Genomic DNA, 10943 nt, shown 5'->3' on the forward strand with positions numbered 1-10943 from the left:
GCACCAATGCAGTATGGAGCTCATCAAGTTATTAAAAAACATAAGATGATATCATATGACTTTGCAGTGTGTAATCAGACTCATTGTGACCTCCTGCCTCCTGACTGTAAATATGGGGAGAAGCTGGTGTCATACTACCGAAAAGACTCGTGCTGCCCAGACTATGTGTGCGGTGAGTACACAGTGACAGCCTCTGGTCCAAATATATAGTCCTGCTAGCGCCGGGCAATTAATCCATTTTATCAGGTAATTTGAATTTGTTTGCGACTTCCATGGGACAAACCACATGTCACTGACTTGCAGTGCTGACCTTAACCACATGGCTGCGAACCGTCGCCAAAGCGCAGTCAGAAAGAAAGATATTTTTAGTTTCTTAAAGTTGATGCAGGTTAATTAAAAAATAAACTTGAATGAAAAAAGTTTCAAAGCTTGTTTGAAACAAGCAAATCCCTGGAGAAAAAGATAATTTAATAAGTACAATAATTAAGTAATTAAATTTATAATGTATTAAATTTAATAATTTAACAAGTTTTGAATAATGCTATTTGTTCTTTCTATAAGTGAAAGGAATAAATTAGTAAAATGGGAATTGCTAATTTTGTGAAATTTCTATTTTAAGGGCATACTACCAGGCCCAAGTTTCTGCATTACAGAACTCAACAGGAATGCCTTATGCAGGTTTATGCCCTTGAGCATCTAATGGGAGATCATGTAATCGTTCTGTTTTTCACTCTACATTGCTGGATCGGGACTATATACTATATAATTGTTAGATGAATTAAGTAAAATATGGATAATTTCCTGTGATACTCGTACTGCTCATGGCACATTCGGGAATCACTGATCTGCACATGTGCAAAATGCATTATGTCAATTGCACATTGGTTACAGAGTGTGATCCCACAAGTTGTGAGGCAAATATTCCCACCTGTAGAAGTGACCAGTCCTTGGTCGTGACCAGAACTCATGACAGTTGCTGCCTGACTCACATCTGCAGTAAGTATCAAACAATTATTTTTATTTTTGTTACGAATATAGCCAACAAGTACCGTATTTTCCGGACTATAAGTTGCTGTTTTTTTCATAGTTTGGCTGGGGTGCGATATATACTCAGGAGGGACTTACGTGTGAAATTATTAACACATTATTATATCATTTCACATGTTATTTTCACACTAAACCGCAAGAAGACGCTCTAGGCCTGTGGAATAATTGGAACTACAACTGACGATGAGTCACGTAGAAGAGGAAACCCCGCATCTTCTACCTCCGAAGTTAGCGGAGTTGTTCAAAAGTGACACAAAGGATTAAGATTTCATTGGATTTAGTGATTTGGAGTGACACGAATGGTTTGGTAAACTTGTTAGCATGTTATTTATGCTAGAGTTATCTGAATAACTCTTAATATGTTACGTCAGGCACGTTCTCAGTTTGTTGTCTATGTGTCATGTAATGTTGGCATACTGTATACTTATTCAGCCTGTTGCTGCATCTATTCTATTTTTATTTTAAATTGCCTTTCAAGATGTTCTTGGTGTTAGATTTTATCAACTAAATTTCTCCCCAAAATGAGACTTATACTCCAGTGCGACTTATATATGTCTTTTACATCTTTATTATGCATTTCATGGCTGGTGCGACTTGTACTTCAGTGCGACTTATAGTCCGGTCAATAGGGTAATGTTTTCTACTGTAATCATATGTGTGTTGTACAGTGTGATTAAGAACTTGTGTGCTTATTTCCTGTAGTCTGTTCGTCTTGTGTGGACACTCCTCCACTGTGTCGGGATGGGGAGGTTCTGACTGTGGGCCCTAACACCAAGGACCACTGCTGCCCCACCTACCAATGTGGTTAGTTCACACGTATGCATGCAGACACACACACACACACACACACACACACACACACACACACACACACACACACGCGCGCGCGCGCAAACACGCACACACACGCGCACACATAAACATTTACAGAAACAAAAAACACATATTTTTCTTTAACTTTTTTACTCCATAATAATGAACCTGTATGTGAATGTGTTGTGTGTGTGTTTAGTATGTGAACCTTCTAGATGTCCTCAACTCAGCTGTCCATTTGGGATGGCACTGATGTCAGTGACCAGTTCAGATCACTGCTGTGCCAACCACACATGCGGTACAACATAAAATATAGTATATGAAATATATTCTGTTTTTCATATATATATATATATATGCTTGGTCTTTCAATTACATATTTCTAGACTTCATATCATGTTTCGTTTTCAGTGTGTTCCTGTGACAAGATTGCTCCTCCCAAATGTGAACTGGTATGTTCAAGTCCTAAAAATCTGCCTTTTTTGTACTTGGGATGTCAGAGCTGGATGTGCGTTATGCTTTTTTTGTGTCTTGGACCAGTTTCAGTTGTGGCAGACCTGTATAAAAACCTAAAATTAACATGAAAGCAACTTATAAAATACAACTTACCAATACGCTCAATTTAATTGTTGTATAATTATCGCGAGCCTGTCGCCACATCTTACGTAGAAAGGTTTGGTGCATGGAATACCTGTAAGCAATAACGCGTACCTTAAGTAGAACTGACAAAACTGTCTTTAAGTACAGCTTTCTTTTTCTTCAGAGTTGTAGGGTCTTGATTCGATCATCTGAGCTTTTGGACAGGCATGTGCAAATATAACAGATTTTCAGAACAAAAGACTCTGATGACTCTGATGATGAACTAAAATAAATAATCAAATAAAAATAACAATGAATAGTTTTGGTTCAGTCTCCCAAAGGACTTGCTGACCCGGACTGGGACTGGTCCGTCTGCTTGGTAGTTAGGGACATCATATCAGAACAAAATAGTATATGTATTCATTTTATACGTAGGACTGCACAGATCATTAAATATCAACATGCATCTGATTGTGTTGTGCAGGGAGAGGCTCCTCAGCTGGAGCAGGCCTTCCTGTCTGACCCACAGAATCAATGTGCCTGCAAAAGATACAAGTGTGGTGAGTATTGTTATTTCAAATTGGCCTTTATACGCTGAAGTGATTCATTATAATTCATTATTCTGATGAAAAATAAAATCTGAAGAAAAATAATTGTTAGAGATTGATCTGCACAAAATGTATTTATTGTATATCACCATAGAAAATATTTCACAGGAAGTTTTACTTAATGTGCATCATAAGCTGGCTAGTGAACTTGGATGCAGTTTCTTTGGCTTGTATAAAACATTTTGGCTATTCATTCTCCACATTGTATTTTCATTTCAACCATGCAATCCAAACCGTGGATGTGTATGCAGTGCGAGAGGCGGTATGCGTTTACCAGGGGGTGGTACAGGGGGTGCTGCGACCCGGTCAGACCCTGGTGGAACATCGTGAGGACGGCTTATGCTACAGCCGGCAGTGCAGCCGCACCCTGGACATGTCAAGTGGCTTTCACGTTCTCCGGACCAGCAGCACCAACTGCTCGGCCCTCTGTAAAATCGTAAGACGTAAAGTGGGAACTATTTTGATCAAAGACTTGGGTTTAAAAAAATCCTCAGATGTTTCCTTGAAATTAAAAGTAAAATGTTGGCTCATTTTCTTAGACCTTGGAATTATGCAAACATGCTTTTTGATCCTTCGTGGTAGGCAGCTGGAGTTGTGATTCTTAAATGAGGTCCAATAATTAATGAATTTAAAATATATAGTCTTTATATCAGCATTCTACAGTAATTAAATGAAATTCATTTTGGAAGTGTAAAACGATTGTTTAATAGTGTTCTAAGTAAATATTCCGTGAGGAAGATTGACGTCTCTTTCAACATATGACCTTGTAATAGATAACAGTGACATTACCTAACTCCTTGTGGGCTAGTCGTAATTGAATGTTTGTTTGTGTGTGTGTGTGTGTGTGTGTGTGTGCGTGCGTGCGTGCGTGTGTGTGTGTGTGTGTGGTAGAATCAGATCTATATCCCTGCAAAAGACCAATCTACGTGCTGTGGAGTTTGCAAGAATATATCGTGCCTTTACACTCATGAAAATGGGTCAACAATGCTCTATAAGGTGGGCCATTAGTGTGAGAATATTCTATATTCATTTTAACATATTATAATATAGATGAATAGTTAATATGAATGTGTTTTCAGCCAGGGAAATCTTGGGTGTCCAACTGCCTGAAGTTTGAATGCACAGACACTCTGTCTGGCCCGACACTGATCTCCTACCCCTACAGCTGTCCCCCCTTCAATGAAACAGAGTGTATGAAGGTCAGCATTATCAAACACGTGCACACAAAAACATGTTGCTTGTGTCCATTTTGGGAATAGTGTAAAAAAATGTCTTACTTTGTTAGTGCTGGACTATTAACTCCGCCCCCTCTAAATGAGTTATTGTTTTGATGATTCATTGCTTTTGCTTTCTTTTGTGTGCAGATTGGAGGAACTATCTTAAGTTACATGGACGGATGTTGCAAGACATGTGAGTTTGTGATGTTAGCATAGCACAGCTGTAATATAGTTAGTGTAGAGCTGTAGGCTGTAACTGACACTCGCCTGTCGCCCAGCATGCCTCTGACACGTAATATTCACCTGTGCAGTTTAAATTCCCAGCCATAATGTCAAATTTGTCTCTTGCTCTGCTGTCAGGATTGTCTTCTGAGTATTCACATTAGTGTGCTTTTTTTCAGTGTAATTTTCAGTGAAAAGAAACGGCTGCTGTTTTAACAGTAGCCGTCACTGAAAAGCACTTGAAAACATGCAAGTGGCTTCGTGGTTTATGTGCTGCAGCTTACCAACATGTACAAATCCCACCAGGTACCGGATTCCTTCTGTTCCCATTCCCTGTTAGCTCCCTGACTCCCACAGTAAACACAAACTGCGAAAGAGGTACCAAAACTACAACCGCATATTGTTGATATTCAACAATGTACTCATTCCCTCCAAAATGTTCCCGGTATAACACACCGAATATTTGATTGCAGCCTCCGGGCCCCAAGTAGGGCTGTCCTCTCAACGTTTATTTTATACTGGAGTAGAAAATACATGCAACACGTAAACCGAACAAGAGTTGGTATCCAGTGAACACCTGTTCATTGCAAACAAAAAATAAAAAATCCAGACCCATCCGCAATAGGTGAAAATCCACCTTTTAGAGCAGGGGTGTCAAACTAATTTTTTTCGCGGACTGCATTGTAGCTTCTTTCGTGAGGGCCATTATGACTGTCAACCCAAATAAATGTATGAGCACCTCATATTATATACAGTGAAAGCTACAAAACAAACTGACAAATAACTTGTTTTCAAATCAGACAAGTAAAAATTAGTCAAATATCTAAAAAAAAAAGATTTTTTTTAAAGTAAAGACAATTTGCAATTCTAGTAATGACACACAAATTTGGTGCACAATTTGTCTTCGCAAGCCCCATAAAATGATGTGGCGGGCCGTATCTGGCCCCCGGGCCTTGAGTTTGACACCTGTGTTTTAGAGAGACCATTAAAATGCAGTTTTATCACTTACACATGCTCTTTAAACTCATAGAAATGCACTCATATTTAGTGAATAACACTTTTCCAAATCAAAGCTTGCTTCGAGCTCTTTGTCACTCGAGGGTGTAAAACCAACAAATTAAATAAATACTTTGTCTTTCCATAATGTTTTATGTAAAGCACTTTGAATTGTCTCTACACTCGCTCCACATTTAGCACTGTCTGGGCAGTGCATTGTTGATTGCCAACAATGTGCTGTTGGTAGAGACCCAGTAGTTGGCCTTAGATGTCTGCATGTCCGCCATAGTTGATAATGATGTGGTTTGGTGTTTGGGGACATTTTTCCAAGTAGCTGCTTTAGAAGGTTGCCATGCTCCTGCATTCTTCCTCTAGCTTGCTGAGAAACCAAAGCTGTTATGTGATGCACTGTGCTTCCCAAGTCCAACATATAGTAGTTCTGACAGCCTAATTTTCTTTCTCACAACCAATATATACACACGATGATTCTTTTCAACAAAACAATCACATTTCTTGAGCCTGCAATTAAAACTGAAGGCTACAACAACTATGTTGCATTGCTGTCTTAAGATTTTAACCTGATAGAATAGAATAGAATAGAATAGAATAGAATAGAATAGAATAGAATAGAATAGAATAGAATAGAATAGAATAGAATTCTTAGATGTACAAGGGGAAGGTCCAGTTTGGTGCAGTATCTACAATTTTAGTGCAACATCCAATAAAAGTTCAAAATCAAATAAAATAATACAGATACCTTACACAGACTGGTGTATCTAATTCACACAAAGTTATGTTTTTTGAATCAGATGATGACATCATAAAGTAATTACGCCGGTGCAAAAACCCCCCACAGGTGGATGACTTTAATGACTGTTCCCCCGTGGGAGCTCGAGTCCCCAGTGACTCCCACGTAACACGAACCCTGACTGTTGACAAAGAGTCCACTGAGTTGGCTTTGCCTGATGGGTGTGTAGTTATATTTAAAGCTGATATTCATAGTTCTGAAAGATTGTAACACAAAATAGAATTGTCCAACTAGCTTCAGCAATTAGCGCTGTATGAAAACGATTAGAGCTTGAAATAATTTTCACTGAAACGGTCAGAGGTATCAGTATCATGTTATTACTGTAAAATAAAATATTTGATTTAGTTTTTAAGTGCGCAAACATTGCTGTAGCCTCTTAATAGACTGACCCGTCAGTAGGTCCAAGCACATTCAGAACATTCATCACTCAGAGATAAATGTGGCTCTGGCATCATCACTGAAGCAGTGTCGTGATGGCGGCTGGAACAAAGCAAGCTCGTCTCTCTTTCATGGTTATGCGACAGAGTTAAATAGATTGACTGTGTGATTAGTCTTCTATCTGTCACTCGCACCATGTGATTAGTCGTCTATCCGTCACACGCACATATTTTTTCCATGGTGGTTCACATGACTGAGTAGTATTTGTTTTTAAGTACAAAAGCTAATTTAAATTAGTTTGACATTCTCAAAGTCATCAGGGTCCAGAATAAATTATAGCGATTAATTATACTCTAATTAAATCACCCAAAATTTTGTTTTTGACAAGCATTACAGATGTTGCCTATGGATTTCAAAGCAAAGCCAACACAGTATTGTTGTTTATTTACAAGTATATAAGCATATTGTGTATACTTTTAATAAAACACCGTCTTGAAATTTTTAGTGAATTGAACTGATTTAATTTGTCTTTTTTTTAAATCTGTTTTTCATTTACTTTAAGGATTTAGAATTCTAATTACTAGTATTAGGTTACTACTAGGTTAAGTGTTGATCATCAACGCACCACTGATTTAATTAGTCTTTTTTAATTTGTTTTTTATTTACCTTAAGGATTTAGAAATGTAATTACTATTAGGTTACTATTAGGTTAAGTGTTGCTCATCAATCTGGTTAAATCTTGCTCGTGCATGATTTGGAATATCGGTGCTCTTCTCCCTCTTCAACCTTCTCTTTGGAGTGTTCCTTCCACTTGGTGTTTGCTATGTTACAGACACCGATGCTCTCTGTGTTGTGCTTGTTCCAATTTGGTTTGCTTTGGCCTGCCTATGTGTGAACAGGCAAAGAAGATGGGAAGTCGTGTCAGAAGGTGACAGTGAGGATGACTATCAGGAAGAATGACTGTCGCAGTAACAGACCGGTATGTTTCATGTGTCACTCTCTCACTCGCACGCTCGCACGTAAAACTAACCATCCCACAATACCATGTGTGTCAAACTAATTTTTTGCTACATCATAATTCTCGTTTCTCTGAGGGCTTTAATGACCTTTAAAGCATAATTGCTTAACTAAAATCAGAAGCAAATGAAAAGTGTTGAACTCTCATTTGTTTCATTTAAAGTAAAGAGAAACTGGTGACAGAAATGCTTGCAAATTTCACTGTTTGTAAAGTGAAGACAATTTACACGACACATTAAATAATGCGGTGAGCTGGATCTGGCTCCCTATAGCCTAGAGTTGGATACCTGTGCACTATACCAATCGTCTGATCAACCACTCATGAACAAAAAACGCATAAAATGTATGACCACATTCATGATTTAGTTTCCAGGATATGTCCAAATGCACATTTGATAACATTTATTGCCCAGTTTGTGCCTTTGTTTTGAATATGACATTCCCAGAGGTGCATCGTATTAGTTACTGACTGGAAATTACGTGACTAACAATTTGGTGATTGATGGCTGTTATTGAAGTTTCTACAAGGACATTTAGAAATCCACAGCTAAGTAAATTGCAGTTAAATGAATGTATGATGCTTGTTTTAAGAATACAGTATCCTACAATCAATTACAAATGGGATTGTGGTATAGTTGCAATCACTCTGAGAAAATTAGAATCATTTTCTTTCCACAGTAAAGTACCATCATTTCCCATCCTTCAATTTTTGACTGTTTCGGGTCACAGTTCGGGGTTTCACCCAGAAAATGTGCCAAAGAAGTAACATTCATGTCATTCATGTCAAGTTGTCTTGAAATATTTACTCTGTCATCTGTCCAAAACACCATGTTTCGGTTTTCTTCTGTCCTATAGGTCAACATTGTTTCATGTGACGGGAAGTGTCCGTCAGCCAGCATCTACAACTACAACATCAACACTTATGCGCGTTTCTGCAAGTGTTGTCGGGAGATGGGGCTGCAGCGACGCTCTGTGCAGCTCTACTGCAGTGGCAACTCCACCTGGGTCAGCTACGCCATTCAAGAACCCACCGACTGTTCCTGCCAGTGGTCCTAGAACGGATATTGCGATGAACCCCGACCTACCGAGGTTCGGGTCCTACCTACAGAGCCTCAACAGAGTATTTCAAGTAATCTGCTGGCAACCGTGTAAAAAAGCTGTTGCATCTCTGGCAGGGAAGTGATCGGTGAAGAAACACCGAGCTGGCAGCTGCAAACACACTGCGCACTGTGACATTTGAACTCTGACCTCTCGAGGCTAGAGAGAGACAGATTTACATTGCAGGGATAGAAATAGTCGCAAAAAAGTTAAAGAGGATAACCCAAAAAAGAATGATGTGCTTTATTGAAGAAATTTAAGGGAACTTAGGTATACAGGAAGGTTAGTACCATTCTGTGGATGTCTGACAATAAGCAACATATTACTTCATTCCAACTCTCAGTTCTACCTTAAAAATGCATCAATTTTCAGCCCTTGCTTACGAAATTAAAAGTTGAGTTTAAAAGTTTTTGATGCAACACCCAGTAAAGCGTAAATGCCGGGGGGGTGTCAACAATTTAATTTGATGACTGTCATTAAGAGTGACCCATTGCTGTGTTTACAATTATTTTAAAATAGGTTGAGTGTAGATATAGATGTTACATCCAATAAGTGTGTATGCATTGTGAAGCCCTTTTAGAAAACTTTCTGTGGTCCATCTTTTATATTCCCGCCCCTCGTTTTTGTGAATTTTTTTATAAATGATTTTAAATATCAAATTCCTCATACATCTCACATATACTAAAGTGAAAAACTGTATATTTGCATATGGGAATTAATGTTTACTATATTCTATACTATATTCAAATAATGATTGTGACTTGATTTAAATCCAGTTGTGTGTGTGGAGCACTTTATTTATTTATTGGGGACTGACAATTAAAGCATTGTATCAAGCCACCAAGCTGAAAATAAGCATTCCAACTAAGAACTAAAACACCAACTAAGAAGAATCCCATTAAAATGTCAAGAATTTTGGCTTTGGTATGTCATTGATCTTTCCTTTTCAACTGACTTGCTAAATTGCTGTTGGTATCAACCACAAAATAATGAATAAAATTGTGGGGAAACGTTTTGTATGGTACAAACTTCCATTTGTAATAAATATTTTCTTTGTAAAGAATATTTGTGTTTACTTTGTGTATGCCATTAAAGGATATTGTGCAGTAAATATTATGAGTACCGTATTTTCTGGACTATAAGTCGCTCGAAGTATAAGTCGCACCAGACATAAAATGCATAATAAAGGAGAAAAAGGTAGGTAGGTAGGTAGGTAGGTAGGTAGGTAGGTAGGTAGGTAGGTAGGTAGGTAGGTAGGTAGTAAAGAAGCACATCATAAACACTGAGCTGTGAAGACAAATCAGCTGGTATTGGGTCTATTTTAGTGCGATAGAGCAGTGTTTCCCAACCTTTTTTCATTCACGGCACACCTTTTCATTGGAAAAAATCTGGAGGCACACCACCAACAAAAATCTGTTAAGTGTTACACCAGCTTGAATATTAAAATCACAATTACAACAAAAGACGTAAAGTTCTATTCCTATATATGTATGGAGAGTTGAATAATTGAATAAAAATAAATACTAAGCTACTCTCCCTAGATGTTGAACCTGAACTAGAAGCTATCAGAAAAGTGAATAATTCCAAAATGAATAACAACTTTTTCTTTATCTTTAGATCATCTTTAGAGATTTTATGTATCCGAGTACAACAGCCAGTAGTTTTAAGTTGAAGTCCTGGTGACTTCCAACTTCCTGTGCCGATGACAAGCTCATAAAATAAGTCAGTGTTGTCACCACATCAGTCTTTGCCGTTTTCACATCACGCCCTGATATACTCTTATGAGAAGGAGTGAAAAAACATCCCAATGTCAGAGGCTGCTGATGACAAGGCCAGACCGCGGCCGACTACAACAGAGAGCATTGGACATTTGTCCCCTCAACAGGAAATGGCTGATGGCTTTGTCACAGCAGGAGCAGATAGAGAGAGCAGGTTGAATTGATTTAACCTTTGACCCTTCAGGAGAGAGAGCTTTGTGATCTGTTCTCAAGAAAAAAAATCATAGGAAATGGTCTCGGGCTGCTGTTTACTAATATTACAAAGCTGGGTTAACAAAAACTGTTTTGTTTTTTTAGTGAATATAGTAACACTTACTTTATATTAAATGATAAACTAATGAAAATCCCATGCCAGAATGCTACTACCTACTCCAAAATTGTT

At 38.1% G+C, this 10943-nt stretch overlaps 1 protein-coding gene across 1 annotated transcript in view; it reads left to right on the top strand.

Moving 5' to 3' along the window:
• otog (otogelin) overlaps positions 1–9794 on the top strand; it is a 42731-nt gene extending 32937 nt beyond the window's left edge. The window contains exons 43-54 of the mRNA XM_088371024.1: positions 68–172; positions 892–996; positions 1750–1851; positions 2060–2158; positions 2272–2312; positions 2924–2999; positions 3299–3483; positions 3939–4043; positions 4127–4246; positions 4412–4457; positions 7568–7647; positions 8541–9794. Of these exons, the coding sequence (XP_088227150.1) occupies positions 68–172; positions 892–996; positions 1750–1851; positions 2060–2158; positions 2272–2312; positions 2924–2999; positions 3299–3483; positions 3939–4043; positions 4127–4246; positions 4412–4457; positions 7568–7647; positions 8541–8741 (1265 nt within the window). The 3' untranslated portion in view covers positions 8742–9794. The remainder of the gene's footprint in view (positions 1–67; positions 173–891; positions 997–1749; positions 1852–2059; positions 2159–2271; positions 2313–2923; positions 3000–3298; positions 3484–3938; positions 4044–4126; positions 4247–4411; positions 4458–7567; positions 7648–8540) is intronic.
• Positions 9795–10943: the final 1149 nt, after the last annotated feature.

The sequence above is a fragment of the Syngnathus floridae genome, chromosome 3 (assembly GCF_059516105.1).
Source record: "Syngnathus floridae isolate MCC-2025c chromosome 3, RoL_Sflo_1.0, whole genome shotgun sequence".
NCBI lineage: Eukaryota > Metazoa > Chordata > Actinopteri > Syngnathiformes > Syngnathidae > Syngnathus > Syngnathus floridae.